Source organism: Nothobranchius furzeri, chromosome 10 (genome assembly GCF_043380555.1).
Source record: "Nothobranchius furzeri strain GRZ-AD chromosome 10, NfurGRZ-RIMD1, whole genome shotgun sequence".
In the NCBI taxonomy this organism is placed as follows: domain Eukaryota; kingdom Metazoa; phylum Chordata; class Actinopteri; order Cyprinodontiformes; family Nothobranchiidae; genus Nothobranchius; species Nothobranchius furzeri.
Genome location: NC_091750.1, coordinates 52,817,901 through 52,838,207, shown reverse-complemented (window position 1 = coordinate 52,838,207; position 20,307 = coordinate 52,817,901). Strand labels below are relative to the sequence as shown.

The 20,307-nt window shown below is 40.8% G+C and overlaps 1 protein-coding gene across 4 annotated transcripts in view; it reads left to right on the top strand.

The window, feature by feature from the left end:
* specc1 (sperm antigen with calponin homology and coiled-coil domains 1) overlaps window positions 1-20,307 on the top strand; it is an 84,917-nt gene that overhangs the window by 8,563 nt on the left and 56,047 nt on the right. For 2 of the 4 annotated variants that reach the window (XM_015961181.3, XM_054730672.2), the window contains exons 2-3: window positions 10,441-10,611; window positions 10,719-10,854. In XM_015961181.3, coding sequence (XP_015816667.3) covers window positions 10,456-10,611; window positions 10,719-10,854 — 292 coding nt within the window. In that variant the 5' untranslated portion in view covers window positions 10,441-10,455. Of the gene's footprint in view, window positions 1-5,713; window positions 5,799-10,440; window positions 10,612-10,718; window positions 10,855-16,797; window positions 16,981-20,307 lie in introns of those variants that run through there. The other 2 variants (XM_070555753.1, XM_015961182.3) reach the window with 2 other exon arrangements.

The following is a 20,307-nucleotide window of genomic DNA, read 5'->3' as shown; positions in this document are numbered from 1 at the left end:
GTGTTGTGCTAATCTGTGCTACAGCACACTTGTCCATGCTGATTGATGATATTTGTAGGCTTTTTTTGCCCTGTGTATTAAACAAGTTTCCCACACCTTTAATCATTAGCTGTTCAAAATATAACAACTAATTTAATGTAGATCAGGCCGGTTGTGTCAAACAAACAATCAATTTCTCCAAAATTATACCTATAATTTATTTAGGCATTTTGGTGAGAGGAGAAGTATCTGAAGAGTTTGATCTATAATATTTGCATGGTATGTAAAAGTTGTCATTGAATGTAAAAGTAAAAACCAATACGGATAATTTCAGATATCAACATTTTAATGCCATTATTGGCTGCTAATATCAAACATCATTATTTGTAAAATGATGACTGTGATTTTTAGGGGTGTGTATTAACAAGATATGATAAATATCATACAGAGGACGCAATACGATATTTTTGCGATGCTAAATGCAAAACCGACAGAGCGGGCGAGACGCTTTCAAGACACATCCAGTGTTATCGCGAGATCTTGTTGTTCCATCAGAACGAAGGTGGGGAAAACTGCTGCCACCTAGCAGTCAGACTTTGAAATGCCCTACAAAAAAAAATACAATTAATGTTTGCATGTAAATCTAAAAAAAATCGATAAACTGCTTTTAAAAGTGCATTATGTAGAAATGAAGTAAAAATTGTCACTGAGTACTGCAACCACTTTAAACAACTCTGGAGCTTTTTGTCAGCAGTCATGAAATCACAATTGTCAGCGCTGCAGCATTAGCTCGCAGGAGACTCGGCAACCCCACGCTCGCTGATGGTAAACAGTAGTTATGTCCCTCCTTCCTTTGTTTTGAAAGGAGGAAAACTGATAATCCCCCCAGCCCGCTGGATATGAAATATGTTTCAGTATAACATTCCTTCCAAAATGACTGAAACATTAGACTCTTTTGGGATTTTCTCACTGTAAAATGCTCACTATATTCTTTCACACTTTAAATTTTAATTCAGTATCATAAAATTTCATGATATTTTCTTACACTCCTAGTGATTTTAAACTTTTTTATTTAGTCAGTAACTTTTTATGTCATTTTCTCTACTGCTGTTCTCTTATAATAATATTATGCGTATTAGTTGTAACTGGCCCAGTAATTTTATGTATTTGTAAGAGAGAAGCAGCCATTTCTGTATTTGTAATCCCAACTCATGCACAAGATGTATTTAAATGGTTCAGATACAAAACCCACATTCCCACTTCTCTTTCCTAAACATGAGCCATTCCTGTACGTAAACCAGAGTCCCAAAGAAAGATGAATTTTTCTGAAAGTTCGAGAACCCGTACTGATCAAGGTGGAGGAATCTATTGATCCACACAGATAAAGAAAGTCACGAACTCAGCAGTTTCTGCTTAAACTTTTCAGCCCTTTTTTATGTTTTCTGAAAGATGCTGATTCAAGCTACAGTTCTCGTCCTTTTTTTAAACTTTTTATCAGTCAGTATGTAAATATTTGCTAAGCTGCTAGTTTTAGTGCGCTGGTATCATTTAATACTGTACTAACAGTTGCTGCTGACTACAGCAAATAACATGTTTGCTGTATTTTCTCGTTAGAAACGAATGCCGGAACTGCACTAATACCACACTTAACATCCTGTTGCGTACAAGTTTCACATCCCTCGAGACTAATGGAGGAACTCAGAGGGAGAACAGAGACGGCCTCGCAGCATGGGATACAAACTAATCCCACACGCTTCCTGTTAAACTTTAGCTGAAATAATGGCTTTACCACGTCCAGATGTTGTGCAGATGTGCTCTATATGGTATCATTGCATTAACACTTAATTGCAGGTATTGTAGCACACACTGAAGGGGAGCATTGAGGCCCAGCTTTAATGTGTTAATGTGATCGATACGAAGTATCAGTCCTCAGATTTCAGTTCACTGGAGCATCAAGTCAGTTTATTTAAAACCCACTTTTCTACTTTCAGGACTAAAATGAAAGGCTGCAAACATCCTGATGCCTGTAATGTTTAACAGCTTGTGGTAGTCCTACACAATATTTAGCAGGTGGTTTCATTGTTGTAGCTGATCTCGTTACAGCTGTGGTGCAGATGGTCGTTTATCTCAGCCGCTGTTCTAGTAATGTGATATCAGCAGGAGTAGTAGCAACAGACCACCATTACTAGTACCACAAACTCATTCTTCTGTTCAATCCTCCAGAAGCACATTGACGGTGGATTGTTTCATTTTAGACATTTAGCTGAATCACCATCTGAGCATATAGTTTTAGGTTTTGTATGCGTGTGTCTTTGTGGAGACTGACTCACTTCTTCCTGCTTACAGAGAAAGGAAAAAGGAAGAAGAGAGGCAGGTGGTTGTTTGTGTTTGAATTTCAACAGGCCTGCTGAACTCACGTCCATCAGTGTTGTTAGATTAGGCAATTTCACACACAGCTGGGCGGTTATGATCTTGGTTTTACTGGTAAAATCTGCTTTCAGTGGGTTTGGAGTCACTTTTAAAAATAACCTTACGCAAACACAATTTAACCTGTGAACCCTCATAGATAATAGCAATGCCATAGTGCTAACAACAGCTAATCAATGCTGAACTGCAGTAAGCCTATTGCAAAACACACCTATGTTCAGTTTTTTTTACTTGTTTGTTCAGAATTTTTTTTGTAAGAATCCGAACCGTTTGTAGACAGAGGATGTCCCATGACAGCCTGCTAGATCTGATTTAGCTCTGGTGACTGGCTGTAGTTGAATTGTATCCTATTAAAATGGTAATAATGTAAAAATTCATTGAATTTTGAGCTGCAATACTCCTTCCATGTGTCTTTATGTTCCGTGATTAATTATTAATGCACATCAGTAATCTGATACTTCTGTTCACTAATGTGTTTTTTAGTAGCTAGTCATATTTTCTTCTTGTATTTCAAACATGCTGCATTTTATAGGGTTTAAAGATAGAGAATAAAGGGAAACAACACCAAGGGAAGGAATTGGACTACAAAATTGTAAAAACAGGCAAAACATTTTAGTGATTGATCCTAACTGCTTTTTAATGAAGTATAATAATAAGTAATATTGTACCTTTATTGCCCCAGATCTCTGTACCATAGCTCAAACATGGTAAAGCGGTTGTGTTGTAAAGTGCCTTGGGGGGTTGTGGAACCCTAGAAGGCTATCACTTTTTCCATGGCTGATTAAATACGTTTTGCTTTACTGAAATGCTTCTTGATCTTTTAGAATGAATGGAATCTGCTTTCATTAACCCTTTAAATATCTACTCCATTAAATAGTAACATCTTTCATTCATTTGCTATTGCCAAATACCAATGTTTTAGTTTTATTCTGATTTAAGAAAAATTAGTTTTTGTGCATTTTTCTTTTTGCATCAGTTTTTCTAAATCTTTGTTACCTTTTGAAAATCTGCATATTTGTTTTCTCTACTAAATTGCTTCTTTGAGCCATTTTTTATGTGAGAAAGATTTCTAAAATTCATTATATGTACCATTTCCATCTTTTTCATATATTTTATCCCAGATCTGTCATTAAATCATTTTAATCGGCTCTTCTGTTCTTACTGATCTGTATTATTTTTTGTATTTCCCATCATCTGCTGTAAAAGTAAGAATGGTAAACGACCTGTATTTGTATGGCGTTGTCTAGTACAACCCATCCACCCATTCACACACACATTCACACGCTAGTGATGATGAGCTACATTGTAGCTACAGCTGCCCTGGGGCTCACTGACAGAGGCGAGTCTGCCGTACACTGGTGCCACCGGTTCCTCTGACAACCACCAGCAGGCCAGGTGGGTTAAGTGTCTTGCCCAAGGACACAACAGCAGCATTTTTTGGCGGGATCAAACCTAAAATCCTCCAATTACTGAATGACCTGCTCTACCTCTGGACCTACTGCTGTCCAAAGATTAATATTGATATATCAGTAGCTCATTGTTACCAGTAAAGTTTATGACTTTTGCTGCACATATTTGTCATTGTCTATTGACTCTAGTGTTAACTTTACTCTAGATATTCCAATTCAAAATATTTTTTATCTCATAAATGAAACTGTTTGTACGCACAGCAAGTTGCGATACTCTTGAGTTCATCGTAAAAGTGTACATGCAGTAGGATGTTATTTGTGTTTACACAAGAACTAAACATTCTTGACAAAACCACAGCTTTCTGTGGCCGTGGTGCAATTTAAAATCCCAGAAATGATGCAGAGATTTCTGGGAGAAGTTTAAAGCATATGTATTCTGCAGCTGCAGCAGGCTGCGAGATGCAACTCTTTACAGCAGCAGTTTAAAGAAGACATCTCGTAGGGGTGCGGTCAGATCAAGTTCCTCTGTTAACCACTTGCCACAAACTGAACCCTGTTTAGTTCCAGCTCAGAGCGCCGTACACTCTCGACCCACATCCTCGGCATGCTGTACGTTGTGGGAACAAATATGAGGGCAGTATGAGAGAACATGCAGTCTGACTGCCAGCCAGTCCACAAATGATCCACCCTCGTATTACAGAGTGTTTCTGTGACACAGATGGGCTTTGTCAGTAATGGAAGCTGCTGATTCAACCCACACAGTTAATTTTATAATAAGGAGGTTACAGATATTATTTACCAGACTGTTAGAGATGAGAGGTCACAGGTTCAGCACATTTTAAGGTGTTTAAGTCAAATTCATGAATTATCCAAGATCACTTGGATCATTAACCACTGTTAGGTTGGAGAATGAAGATGTTGAAGCTCAAAGAGACAATGTGTACTTTTTACCATTAATCTCTAAATATCCATGAAAATGTTGTTGAAAGTGAATGAAATGATGTTGAAAAATATTGGCAGCTTTGTAACATATAGTATAACCGTAAAAATTAGGTCCAAAATACATGGGAGGGGGTCTAAGTCTCTGGGCGACGCCATATTAGACACCACCTTTCCTTCTACTGGAGCTCATGAGGACAAAAGGATTGGGCATCTGGTCAGGATGCCTCCTGGACGCCTCCCCGGGGAGGTGTTTCGGGCATGTCCTGCCGGCAGAAGGCCCCCGGGTCGACCCAGGACACGTTGGAGAGGTTACATCTCCAATCTGGTCCGGGAACGCCTTGGGGTCCTGCCGGAGGAGCTGGTGGACAAGGCCGGGGAGAGGACGGCCTGGAGCTCCCTAGTTGGGATGCTGCCCCCGCGACCCGGACCCGGATAAGCGGAGGAAGACGACGACGACGACGAAAGTTACAAAACTTTCGTCATTCTTAAATGTTTTAGTTTTACACATTTACCTTTTCACTTGTTGTCAGTGATGGAAAGGAGTCTGATGTTCTTGTTATTTTGCTGAAGTATGCACTCCGCAGGGTTTTTTGACCCTGATGGGCCTCCGTTGGTAAGGTCTTTCTCCAACACAAAAATACAGCTTGCTTGCCATGATTTAGGTATCTACTGCCCCCTATCGCCAGGAAAAATACACACTGTCACTTTAAGGTAATTTTTATTGAATTTCCTCGTTTTTGTGCAAGTGTGTTTTATGTGATGATCAGTTCCTCCCTCTGCCCCTTTTACATGTGAGAGAAACTGGAAAAACTGAGAGGTGAAATAAACAAGCCCATGACAGAGAATTTATCACTCTCTTCCGCTCTGTATGAAAGAGGCAACAACAACACTGCTGCCTGCTTGTATCTCTTCCTCAATCCGACTGCTAGTAGTCCCGTTCCTTTATCCTTTTCTACAAACCTTCCGTACAGCTCAGCCACAAACGTCTTCCACGTTTATGCTTTGGAGCTTGCAAACAGGAAAACATTGAGTGTGGAAAACGTGAGTGAACTGCATCGCCGTCTTTCCGATCTGCTCAAGAAATCGTTTGTGTTCAGTTGTCAGGTGACTCGTGGTGACAAATCTTGAGTCATAGCTCTTTTTTTAGAAAATAATAATCTTTGTTTTGAGCTGAAAACTCGGTGTTAAAAAGACAAGTCAAAGGAATAATTTAAGACACTTTAAATGACAAGGGATCATAAGAGAGAAAACATTTTACCCTGGATTTTCACATTTTCCCTTCTATGCTGTGACTGTTTTCTGAAAGGGAAATGAGAGCAGAGTCAAACTTTGTACAACTTCACTTATAGAAGGTTTTACTACTGTGGCTCCAGACCCTTAGAGGGTGTGTTGTTTAGACATATATTTACTTGTAATTACATGTTTTCTCATGCTTTATCAAGTATAATTTATAATAATAATAATAATAATAATAATATAAACATTAAAATGTTTTAGGCAAGTATAGAAAAATAAACAACATTGGAAGAATACAAATTAGATTAGTTAGATAAGAGGGAAAAAGCATTTTGAAACCAATCCAGCCATTTTCCTAATCTGGCAGTAGTCCATTAGCTTTAGCTTAGCATAAAAAATGTAATCAAATGGTAACAGCTAGCATTTCATTTTAAAAAAAGTCATGAAAATTACTCAATTATATTCCTAGTTTTTCTTGGTGACCTCAATAATCATGTTGACTGCAAATGTAAATAACAGGTAACATGAAGGAATTACAGGAGCTGATTTGGACTTCGGACTATATTACAGAGAAACACCGCCATGAGCCACCTTTGCAAGGTGTAACCACGAAACTCACCATTTACTGTCATCAGGTTTACTGTATGACATTTACATTTCACTTGACAGTAAACAGCGAGTGTGGGGCAGCGTGACTTTTTCACATGAACCATTCACTTATATTGTTTATGCTAAGCTAAAGCCAACTGCCAGATTTGGTGGATGGCTGGGCTGGTTAGAAATGCACTCTAGTTGTACGAGTAAATCTATTAATTAATGTTGAAAGTTAAGTGTGTAATTTAGCTTAAAAATAATCTAAAATATAAACCTGATTGATCGAACGGAAAAGGGTGGCTTGCCAACTCCGGGTCGGGGGAGAGGTCCTACCTCAAGTGGAGGAGTTTAAGTATGTCGGGGTCTTGTTCACGAGTGAGGGTAGGAGGGATCAGGAGATCGACAGGCGGATTGGTTCAGCATCTGCAGTGATGCGGACGCTGAGCCGATCTGTCGTGGTGAAGAGGGAGCTGAGCCAGAAAGCCAGGCTCTCGATTTACCGGTCAATCTACGTCCCAATCCTCACCTATGGTCATGAGCTTTGGGTAATGACCGAAAGAACAAGATCGCAGATACAAGCGGCCAAAATGAGTTTCCTCTGTAGGGTGGCCGGGCTCAGCCTTAGAGATAGGGTGAGGAGCTCGGACATTCGGGAGGGACTCGCAGTAGAACCGCTGCTCCTCCGGATCGAAAGGAGTCAGTTGAGGTGGTTTGGGCATCTGGTCAGGATGCCTCCTGGACTCCTCCCTGGGGAGGTGTTTCGGGCATGTCCTGCTGGCAGGAGGCCCCCGGGTCGACCCAGGACACGTTGGAGAGGTTACATCTCCAATCTGGTCCGGGAACGCCTTGGGGTCCTGCCGGAGGAACTGGTGGAGGTGGCTGGGGAGAGGACGTTCTGGAGCTCCCTAGTTGGGATGCTGCCCCCGCGACCAGGACCCGGATAAGCGGAGGAAGACGACGACGATAAACCTGATTGAAATATATATTTTAAATTATTTAATATAAAATATTTTATGTTTTTTAAGTTGATCTTATTTGCACTATCACTGTGGGTTTTGCTGTTAAATAAAAACTCACTTTTGCTTATAGATCAACTGATGTTTAAATGTTCATTCTCATTCAGGCTCACACTGATAACTTTGTTCAGGTATTCTGGTTTTCTGCTGCAACGGTTTGAGAATGTTAAGAAACTCTTTTACCACTTTTACCACCTCTGGTGTTTTTGGAGGCAGTGTGATGAGGGTAAATACCCACCTGTTACTGCTAAGTCAAAAATTAAGTCTTTTTAATCTAAAGTTTGTGTTTGATAGAGCAGTATCCATTTAGCTTTCAGGGTTTTTTGGTAAGATTTTGTTGAGTTTATGTCCTCACGTACTCTTGTCTAAACTTTTAATGATTAAGATTAAGATACAGCCCTGACGCTGTCTCTCAGAGACATCCAGGTTTCACAACTAGGTCATTAGGATATAAATGGAACATATTTTTTGGCTTCCTGAGAATCCTCTCTGCTGTGCAACGTGATGAGGTCACATTTACAGAACGGAGCTCTGAAGCCACCACACAAGGTTCAGTCAAAGTTTTACACAGTTTGCACCACATTGCAATGTTGAGTAATTTAGTAAGAAAATGAAAACTGTCTGTTTGTCCATGTTGGCACAGAGCAGATTGTTAAGCAGGTCAAACTTGTGCTGTTACCATGAGATGTTTCACTCCTGGGCTGAGCAGGAGCTAGTCACAGGATATCACCCTGAGATGTCCTGAATATCATGAGGTGCTGAAGGGAAAACACATGCTCTCATGCAAAAGAAAAAAAAACTGCATGATATATTTTTAATTGGAGATCCCTCAACCCTCTTCTAACCAAAGACATGGTAATCGCTGGAGGAATACGTATCACCCATCGCCAACCAAAACCGTCTCATGTTGAGAAAAGATGGAGTTATCCCAGTTTGATCAAATCTTTAAAACAACGTGTGATCTCGCACAATATTTTAAGATCTCACATGATCTGTTATCACTTGAAATGTGTGCATGTGTGTGATGGCTCTTTGCTAATAACACAGAAAATATTTGCTCATTATTCACCGAGCCATCCAACATATGTGAATACATAGTCTGGCCACTACCCATAGACGGCTTCTTCGTGGGGCTGGACATATGTTGTTTTTCAAACCGTCTCTGCATGCTTTTGGACAATGAACAACGTGACATACTTCTACGGACATCAGTCAGTGGGGCAGTCCATCATACTCTGGCGAAGAAGGCGCAAATACATAATTTTTCTAAATAAAGGACGAGAGTACTTCTTTCTGCTCATGGCTCAAAGAAAAGCCCAAGTCTAAATAGTCCAAAGTTTATGCTAAAGCTGTTTCAAACAAGCCGCCTCCATCTTTGTTCCACTCTGTCGCAGTAACGTCCCCGCATCCAAACCGATAGAGCGCTGTGATTGGCAAGACACAAGACCGTTCAGGCTGCTGAGGTTCCAACAGAGTACGGCTAGACTGACAGGCAGAGCGGTCCCTTTTCTTATGCTATGGTCTGTCTAGATTTCTAGGCTACATTAACGGCTACATTTAATGTACTTTTCTCTGCTCGTGTACACCACTGATCCTGCACTCAATGTGATAAATGATAAATGGAGGAGACTGAAAGTTAACGGACACATGACCGTGACTTTATTTTGCACTATATTCCAGAGATAATATAATATAATTCATGATATTAATTTTCCTCATTATTATGTTTTTGTAGTCCTTTTGGATTACTGATTATTTTTTATGATGCTTGAATACGAGGCCAATAATCTCGGAGAAAATCTTGCCTAAGAAAGTGTAGAATGCTGCAGCTGAAACTTGCACATCCCAACAGGGGATCTACGCAGCGGTCTCTCTGCATGTCCTGACTGGCCTGTTTCGTAAGAAAACGTTTTCTAATTCTTGCACAAAGTAAAGCGTATCGTCAATAACAGTCCAGTGTCTCTCATAGGGACATGTGATCAGGTTTCCAGATCCCTGGTCAGTAAGTGATCCAGGCCTCTGAGACCTTCAGAACTTTATCGTCCTTCTGTCCCCTTTGCTGCTTTTGACCCAGATAAGTGCTTTTCCCTCTGGAAACCAAATCTGAGCCTTTAATAGTCACACTGACCACTTCCTGACTCAGTTGGGAAAGCAAATCCATCAGGTTGCTTTTAACTATTTATCTTTTCATGAAGATGTTCTCCTCTACCAAATAAGTGAAGATGGTGTCACGTCTTGCTAAGTTCCTCTGAGTTGAGCTAATTAGATAAGACACTGGGTCAGATTCACACAAAGATTATGCAGCCGTACGGTCAATAAACAGGATGAAAGCAAAGATTGTGCATCCGTCTAAACTCTTGAAGCTCTTGCTAAATATTGCATTTTCCGCCCTGGTTTAGTTTGTTCATTCATGCAATTGTCAGAAAAATCCTCACGTTTATGTAAACACCTGTTAGGACTAAATGTGTGTTTTAAAGACCACTCTATTAGCTAGGTGTGGTTAGCATAAAATATTTACAGTCTCCTCCTGAGACCTGGTGGTGAGGAAATGGAGGAAAATGAGCCACTTGCTGCTCTGATATCTTTATAAAAAGATGGGAGACGTATCGGAATAATAATTAATAATTGTTACAATACAAATCAACATTTTGTAACTCTTCTTGTTCTCTTGTCTATTTGCATGGATCAGATGGCTTTTATATTTCAGCATCATCTACTGAGGGTTTTTATTTGGCATACACAGGCACAGAAATGATTTTATTCTGAAGGAAACTGACTTCCTCTATAATAATTGTTCTATTAAAGCAGATTCCTCACTACTCTTTTTTTCTGTTTAGTAAAGTGACACAGTCATGCTTAAACCAGGCGCCACTAAACTGGGGCTGCCCAAAGCAGGACTTCAGGAGCGAGTGAGACAGACCTCCTTGACGTCCTCGTCCTCCATCTCCACAGCCATGAGGACCTCCAAATCCTCCAACATGTTGGCTTCAGACCAGCGCCTCAGCAAGGTGAGATGCCATCACACAGCAATCCATACTTTTATTAATATACAGATGTTTGAACTTGAGAAATCTTCTGAAGCTTCACCAGACTATAAGAGCTGATGTGTTTGCAGCTAAAAAGAGCCAACAGTGATGATGCCTTGACCAAGCCCGCTCTGGGAACCGCTGCATCCAGCTCCAGGATGAAGAAGACTGTCACCACTGGAGCCATTTCAGATCTAGCGGAGGCCCGTCCTCGCAGCCTTACAGGTACAGTCCTCTTCATTTTTACAGTTGCTCAATGAAGCCACCTGATGGCGGTGGTGCACCAGTGAACTGGATGCTTGAAAAGCACAAGCAGGCAACATTTTTCTGGTGAAAAAAAGAAGCGAGTCCGTAAGATTCAGGCGGCTGATTAAAACGTGTTTTTAGGTTTTGGTTAATTAGCAGCTAATGAATAAAGTCAGAGTCTGACCAGCTTATCACCAGAGAACCCTTGGTGGGTCAGCTATCTGTGTTTGTTTATGTTACTCAGTTCCTCTGCGTGTGAATGCTGTTGCTCTGGTGTTGTGAAGCACACATAATCTCATTTTTCCAGACAAAAGGACTCCAGAGAAGCTGCTTTATGTTCTCACAGGCATAGTTAGACCATAATCAGCCTTCACTGAGCTCTAATTAATAAAGGTTTGTTTTTCACATCCACTGACCATTTCTGTCATTGTGCAGTTCATGATACATTAAATAAAGTTGCCAGTAGCCAACTAACCACGACTTGCTGGAAAATTCTGGCAGCCAACAAAGTTAGAGCTAAATAAAAATGTACAACTGAGTTTGATGTTTATTATAAATTGTCCCTTTCTCATTGGCTGATTTTTGTTTTTGGCATTTTGTTCATTTGAAGTTTTGCCCTCTGATATTTGCTGTAATGGCTCCCGGGTAGAGTTTTAGGACAGTATTGAAAAGGCAGCCCAGCTGCTCAGTTCTGCACCTAGTGCACATCATGACATATGAAGTCAGGCAGGTCTCATAAAGCAAACTAATCGGAGTGAAAAATGAGATCTGACAAGTGAAAGATGGGCAGCGGTTAGCCATGTGTGCAACCAGTAGCAGTCATGTTCACACGCGTTTTTAAAACTTATTTAGGGACTTTGATGTTTTTCTTTTTTGATGAGGAAAATTGTAAAATTTGAAAACACAGTAGGGTTTTTTTTTAACAGAGTCTAGTAACACACAAGACTGCATTTTGGGCTCTAAAGGACCTAATGAAGCTACTTTATGAGGTTTTAATTTGATCATGGTTTATTTACATCATAAATAAAAAGAAAGGAAGCAGCACTTGCAGGATTGGCTAATAGAGCCTGGCTCCCAACCCTTGCTTGCCCTCACAGCAGGCTCTACTAATGTGTCAAAACTGTTATTTTTGCTAATGGAGTGCTGTTCTGATTCCAGCTGTCACTTTAGAATGTCTGCCATACCATGCTGTCAGACAAGAGCCCCCCCCCCCCCCCCCCCCCCCCCCCCCCCCAAATGGATGACTTATTGAAAACACTTCATCAATAATTCAGTAAAGCTTTCACTCAGGGAGGAGTCCCTATGGAGCAGGCAAGGAGAGGAGGCCAATAGAATGAGAAGTTACTTATTCTATAAAAAAGGAGCTTGATGGGGACGACTCGGCATAACTGAATAAGTGTGTTTGTCATTGGTGGGCGTTTCCTTCACTTCCTGTTCCATCATTTCATTCTGATTATTGATGTGTGTCTGAGTCGAACAAAGAAAATCATGTTAAATCTATTTAAATGTTAAGGTTTTTAGATTGCAGGAGGAGATCGTATGGACATAGTTCTGCATTAGCATGTAGCCACTCCCACTTTCTGGATTTGATGGCCTGTGCGTTAGATAAGAGACTCGTCACCTTAACATCTAGGTTGCATCTAAGTTGATAATGAGGAACCCACGTTATCAAAATCAACATGTCACTTTTAAATGTTTTTTATCCTTTCTACCAGCAGTGTTGTAGTCAAGTCACCATCTCTCGAGTCCAAGTGACACTCAAGTCCTTGGTGTTAAAGTCCAAGTGTAAGTCCAAGTCACAAAGTATTAGTCCAGGTCGAGTCCGAATCAAGGCACTAGGCCCTACTGGCCAGGTCTGAGTCCCACAAAAAATCTTCCAGATAAGTCCAGCATCCTTCTTTAACCACCCCATTTACATTAGCTCCCAGAAAAGTTTGCGAAATTGTCTAAATTAGCATGTAGTCTATGCTAATGTTAGCTTGTCATTTTAGCTCTGATTAAAATAATAACCACAACTTCCTAAAGCCTCTGTAAGTGTACATGTTGATTTATTTATTTTTTCACATGTATTAAACATGTTTTATTATTTTGTCACATGCTACTGTGTTAGCTTGGTGACAGCATGAGGCATCAAGTTGTCCCAGTCTCTATTGTTCTGCTTATTGTACATCTGGTGCTGCTTTTTTCTGACTTTGAGGAAAATTCTGTTATGGCAAATTGCTCGCGGACTCTCCCTGGACATGTTGAATATGTCAAGCGGCGGTGTGCCACATTTACACATGCTGGAGTCTACGTTTAAGACTTAACTTTGTAAGTGCAAGTCATTGGCATGCTTTTTCAAGTCAAGTCAAAAGTCTCTTAAGCCTCACTCGAGTCAGAACTCAAATCCATGTCTGGGACTCAAGTACTCTATCCCTGCCTACCAGCATATTGACCTTTTCAGGTTTGTGTATGGCATCGTAGCCTGCAAACTATCAGTTAAAGACCCAATTCACAGATGAGCGTATCGCACACAAAGACAAAACAGATGTTATAATTCTCCCACCTTTCTAAACCATGACCAGCTTTGTACAGAATTCAGTCAGCTGTGGTTCTGTTCCTTTCATTGCGTGTCCCACTGCCCAACAATAAATTTATTGTGGTTACAAGTCATTTACAGGTTTATTGTTGGTAAAGGAAGGGATGAGTTTCACAGACATGTATGTCAGTATGTGGAAGGTATGTTCTTTGAGATTCTCGTATGTCAGATGAATTAATCAAGTGGACCTAAGTCCACCGAAAGACCACATCCTGCAGAATCACTCAGCCGTGGTTATACACTGAAAGTTTGACATGTAGCTGTGGCTGAAGATCATGCAGACAAAAGTATCCATGTCTTTTCTCTACTGTTGTGTTCTCTTCAAGACTATATGATTTATGGCAGGATTTAATCAAACCTCCTGTTGTTGCTTCTGTTCCCACTTTGATATAATGTCTAAAATGATTACAGAGATTTGTCATTTTTACTTGGCCAAAAGCACCTGCAGGGTTTGCTTGAAATGCCAAACTTATCACTGATGTCGTTGCATCAACTCAGACAGCACGCCCACTCAATTTTGGATTTAATCTTAGTATAAAGTTGAAGATTTTGCCTTTGAGCGGCTTGAGACTTGTAGAAAACAGAAAGACAGAAAGTAATGTTCTTGCCAGATCTTGAAATGGGCGGGCCTGTGTGGCCCTTAGAGATGGACACACTTTTGTCAGATGAACATTCTGGATGAGGGTTCTTTATATCCATATGAGAGTCACACAGACCCACTTAATGTAGTGCCATGAAATGCAGCTGAATCACTAATGCCTCAAGAAAAATCTAACTGCAAACATTGCAAGACTGAACAGTTCAAATTTTTTGTTTAGAAAATTTTTCACATCACAGACATGTTGCCCCGATTAGTTTGCAGTGATTTAAATCAGCTTCTTTACAATATGGATGATCTAGAACCATAAACACGTGGTCAACAGCTCGATGGTCATGTCCGGCGGCGCTCTATGGAACTACATCTAGTTTTGTTTTGTTTTTTCTAGTTGGTTTTAGGAGTCACCAAGAGTCTTGTTTTTAGTTTGTGCTTGTCAGGTTTTATTTCTGTTTTTTTAGGTTTTAGCAACAAATGGTAAAAGGCCTGTGTTTGTATAGCGCCTTCTTGGGGTTCTACAACCCCCCAAGATGCTTCACAATACAATCGGTCATTCACCCATTCACACACACATCCACATGCTGGTGATGATGACCTACATTATAGCCACAGCTGCCCTGGGGCACACTGATGGAGATGAGGCTGACGAACACTGGTGCCACCAGCCCCTTTAGGGTTAAATGTCTTGTCCAAGGACACAACAGCAGCATTCTGAACAAGCTGCAGTTGATTCACAACGTTTGTAGGAAGACCAGTTAGGAGACCATTGCAGTAGTCCAGCCGACTAGAAATAAAAGCACGAATAAGTTTCTCTAAGTCTGGCCTGGACATGAGACCTCTGACTCTTGATATTTGATGAAGGTGATAAAACGCTGATTTATTTATAGCCTTAATAGGTCCGGAGAAGTTCAGGTCGGAGTCAATAATAACACCAAGATTTCTAATCTGGGTTTTTGTCTTCATTCCTCTTATTCCCTTACCTAGCTGGGTAAGGGAAGCTGATTCCATTTGTGAGCAGCATATTAACCTAGCTGAGCAATAACATCCATTTTATCCTTCTTGTTGCCTAAGACAATAATTTCAGTCTTGTCTTTGCTTAGTTGAAGGAAGTTTGACTGCATCCAGTCGTTTACTTGTTCTAGACACTGACAGAGTGAGTCCAGTGGCCGACAGTCACTAGGTGATAGGGCTAGGTAGATCTGCGTGTCATCAGCATAGCTATGATAGGCGATGTTGTTATTAAGTATGACCTGACCCAGGGGGAGCATATGTAGATCAAAGAATAGTGGTCCTAGAATTGAGCCTTGGGGGACCCCACATGTCATAGTGATTCCAAATAGAGACTATAGCCCCCGTCTTTGAGATAGGAATGGAACCAGCCAAGCATTGTGACTGATTGTCTCACCCAGTTTGTGAGTCTGTCCAGAAAGATGTTGTGGTCCACAGTATCGAAAGCTGCACTAAGGTCAAGCATCATCAGGACAGATGCTTTACCTGAATCACTGTTGAGACGAATGTCGTTTATTACTTTGTTCAGTGCAGTCTCTGTGCTGTTGTGCTGTCTAAACCCTTTTCTAACTCAAGACCACGACCTCTGATCTAGGAGAGCTGATTCACATCCCAGCTGCTTCACACTCCGCTCCGAACCGCTTCAGTGAAAGCTGGAGATTACGGTCTGATGAAGCCAACGGGACCACATCATCTGCAAAAAGCAGATATTTGATCCTTAGGTCACCTAAACCGATCCCTTCAACACCTTGACTGTGCCTAAAATAATGTTCATAAAAGTTTGGAACAGAATCGTTGACCAAGGGCAGCCTTGGTGGACTCCAACGCTCACCGGGAACCAGCCTGACTTACCTGCCGGCAACAGTAACAAGTCAATGTAATTATATCTCAAAATCTCCGTATTTTTTCACTAGTTTGCATCTCCACCCAGTCACCAGTCGTTAGAACCCAGTGAAACACTGACTTAAATGGTTAACCCAAATATGTTCCTCCAAATAAATCAGGGTGTTATTAATATTTAACACACATGCATTGTTAAAGAGACGCGAGAGGAGAAAAGCGACGAGCTTAACACTCGCTGACTTCACACAGTTTGACCAAATGTAGTTTCCCCCCACCCTCTACACATGTGGGAACACCCACATACACACTTATGCTGTTGAGCTGCAGGCTAACTCCAAGTGGAACCCAACAAAGACTTCACATGAACATACCAACCTCTTTTTTATTGATGGAGGAAGATTTCTGCTTTCTGTTGCACATGGATACAGTCTCAGCAGACTCTCAAGATCAGTTGAGAAACAGAATAGAAGAAACAGCTGCACTTTTGTCATCTGACAACATCACAAATACTGCTCTTCTCCTCTCCAGTATCATCCGATGTGTAAGAGTTAGAGATCATCCCACCACTGCTCAGTGGCACTAGAGAGTAACGTGTCTGACAGCAGGATGAGGTGTGTTTGTGTGAAAGCCACACCCCCTCTGAGCTGATTCCAGTCATCACAGCAGCAATGAGGTGTACTCAACACCACTGCATGCCTCTGTGACAGATGGTCACCATCCTGGAGGACAAGCACACACATGCACGCACACACACTCACTCACTGACAGTACGCACAGCCTGCCTCCTCACACATGCCCACACATACACACACACTTACACAACCCTGGGGAGACATGGAGAAAAGAAACGGGGTCCGATAGGACGGAAGAATGAGAAGAATTTGCGTCTTTCACGGCTTCCTACACAAATGACTGACCGCTGGTGATCGCTTGTGGTGAACAGAGGCGACAATCCTGACACACACACCTCTCCCCCGCAGTCACGGATTCTTGGATTAGTCTGCCTCAGTGTAGAGTGTGGGAGTCTCGGAGCAGACCAACATGGGGAACCAAGCAGGGAGACTGGAGGAAGCAGAGTCAGGTCTGGTTCTTCTGTGGTTTTCTTTAGAAAAATGCCTCTCTTTCTGTCAACTTGTGTAAATCAGCAGAATACAATAGAGCTAGTCTCCTGTCATGTCAGTGAACACAGCTGATGGGCAAGTCCTGAATAATACCTTCTGACAGGATGCACACCAATACATTCTCTGGCTATACCCAAGTAGAAGAGTGAGAAACTACTTTTCTCTTTGGTCTTTCTATTCTATTTTTTCAAGCACATCCACACTTGTATATTTGTTTCTGCGTGTGAGTGCTTTTTATTCCCACATCTAACGGGTACATGTCTGCATGTGTGCATTTGAATGCAGATTTTAGGAGTCAGGCAGGAGAAAGTGCTGAGCAGATTTTCTCCAACTGTAAGCCCGAGAGAACCTGCCAGCTGAGAAGGTATCATCAGTCTCACGCTCACATCCTTCTACTGCCCCGAGCTCCTTTAGATTTCCATTTCAAAGTCCGTCTGAACTGCTCTCAGCAGCAGCTTCACACTTAGCAAATGAAAATTATCCATTTTTGTAATGCCTTGCAAATGCGGCGACACTAATAGCATTGTGCATTAAACATGTCTGCTTTTTAGATCAAATTTAGGTCAGTGTGTGAATATTTTAGCATTCTTCCATGTAAACCAAAATATCATTAGTTGGATCACCAAGGCAGCAAACACACAAACCGTGTTTTGTCAGTGGTGTGCATCATTTCTGAGGCAGGTGTTGGTTGAAGATAGAAAGCAGAAGCCTCCGAATGAAAGGCAGTGATTATAAGCTGCTGCACGCTCAACAAGATTAACTCCCGTTTTTTTTCTCTGTGTGCTCCTACAGTCTTCTATAATGTACAACTAATGCATTATGTACAAAACAAATGTGCCTGCTGAACAAAATAAAGGAAGAAAAGCACTTTTCTTTTCAAACTGTGGGCTCCTTGTCTAAGATGAAAGATTAGATTAATGCTCAGTGGTAAAAAAAAAAAAACAGTACAAATGTGTATCCAACCTCACAATGAGAGTGATTACCAGATTTCAGATAAATCTTCTTTCCACTTTTCTCAAATGAGCAACTGTAGTAATTGAAAATTGATACTTTTTTTATTTGCATGTGATCAGATGATCATATGAGACGATCAAATCGATACACGGGTCCAGAGGCTTGTTGACATACTTAGGATTTAAAATGTTGATCATTGTATAAACAGCAATGAGAAGCAACAAACCAAAAGCTTTCGTCTTTTGTTGACAATATAAGTGAAGATTTCTGTTAAGATTTATGAAAGTTTTTAATTCACAAAATCTATTTCTAGTGCTGCTTAAATAAAATTGTGGGAACATGAGGAACCTGTTCAGCTTTGATTGATGGCGTAATCTTTGAGGTGGAAGTTATATGGAATAATCTGTCTGAAGCAGGTTTTTATCTGAACCCAGCCACACCAGACCTTTTTGACTCTGCACTTGCAGACTGGGAAAGGAGCCAAGCCCAGCAGAGCTTCTGGTTGGCGCGTAGTTGGCTTTTGGTAAATTCACAATATAATACAGTCCAACAAGGGTTGAGTCCATTTTCAAGCCTATAATTCATTTAAACTGATTCTTGCACTGGGTTTAAAGAAAGGAGAAATACATTTTTGTTCCTTTCTGCATAAGACTGATTGGAATTCTTGAAGCCAATTGAAATATTTCAGGATGATGCCAAAAACTTTACAAGTGACAGACGTGCTAATATTAATTTAGTAGTTGGTGTGTTATCATTACAAAAGCATTATTTAACCCTCTGGAGGCAGGCGTTGCAGATTTGCAACGTTAAAACCTGCCTACCTCGTTACTCCACATACGTATTTCGTGAGCATTTTTAAACTCAGAAGTACCCTTGAAGGACTTAGTTGTTCGTCCTTTTATCAAAACTTATTTTCAGCCTGAGAGGGTAAAGTCTACACTCCAAATAGTTACCCACTCTGGGTCTTATTTTTATTACCTATATAACACCATTCTACATACTGTATATATATATAGATGATAGATGGAGCTGCAGATCAATGGAGATACTTAATTGAAAGTTAATTGAAATAGAATTAATGCTGTTTCTCTTAAAGGTCAGCTTTTACCATGTCGTTTCATAATCTGATGCATCTGATTTGAGACTGCTCAAATACATTAAAGACATTAAGACGTTAAAAATGCATCAAATCTCAATTTTAAAAACTCCTGCTGCTATCCGTACTAATATGAATCAAGTCATGTGTTGGGAACAAAAGGATGCCACATCATTTGATGAAAATGTAAAAAAAAAATCAGATCTTAAGTGAAAGTCATAAAGAAGTGGAAACTGGGTCCTTTCAATTTGTTTAAATGTCACTGCAGCATCTCAAAATAACCGCATAATAATTGTTATTTTGAAATCTGATAGTTGGTCTGAGTTGCATATGCATGCTGAATGTGAAACGGTCTCAGACCCATCACCTGCATTAGCCGCAAAATGGAAACAGACGAGTAAATGACGGGTTCAGAATGAGCCAGTCTTTTCTTTGTTACAGAGAAAATTGGTTTTCATGGTCTTGTCCACCTTGGCTTGTGACTGCAGAAGGCTGCGTTGATTTTGCAGCCAGGAGAGAGCTGAGCGCATCTCATCGAGTAGAAGCTAACCGTTAGCATTAGATGCTCTACAACATGCTCATTTAAATCAGATGGACTGAAAAGCTAAATTTTGGGATACTTGGATAATGCTTTTCATTGATATTGTTTTTGCTATCAAAAGGCAAGGCTAGCATTGACAATAATTTTCCCAGAGCACCCAGAAGTTGGAAGAATTTACTCAAAATCTGATCTTTTCCTTTTACATTACTTCTGTCAGTGACCGTAAATATGTGTTCTTACTCCTATCAGCACTGGAGCATTGTGTGAGGTGGGTACTGGTCCCAGTAGGAGTAAACTTTAGCACCACTGTGACAAGCCAAAGAATGCTGAAGGGCACGGACTCAAGTGTCCTCTCAGTTGTGCACTGGAGTGAACTGGCACAAGGCAAGGGTTTGTCCACCATCTGATAGATGGGACACTGCGAGGAAGTTCCACCAGTCAAACTTTCCATGTCAGTTAGCAGTTGCTACAGTAAATACACAGCATATTGTGTGTGCAGAGGGAGGTGTGTGTGCTGTGTGAATGTCCTGTTTGTGTAATGGAGACTATTGACTGGACATCAAAGGTGATACATTATTGCTCCTGTTCCCTGGCTCATAAAATCACTTACTGCATAATAAAAACCCAAGGAAAGACCCTGATGCCCTTTCTAAGGGTAACGTTGGAGATTCTGTGTGACATATTGTTCATCATTTT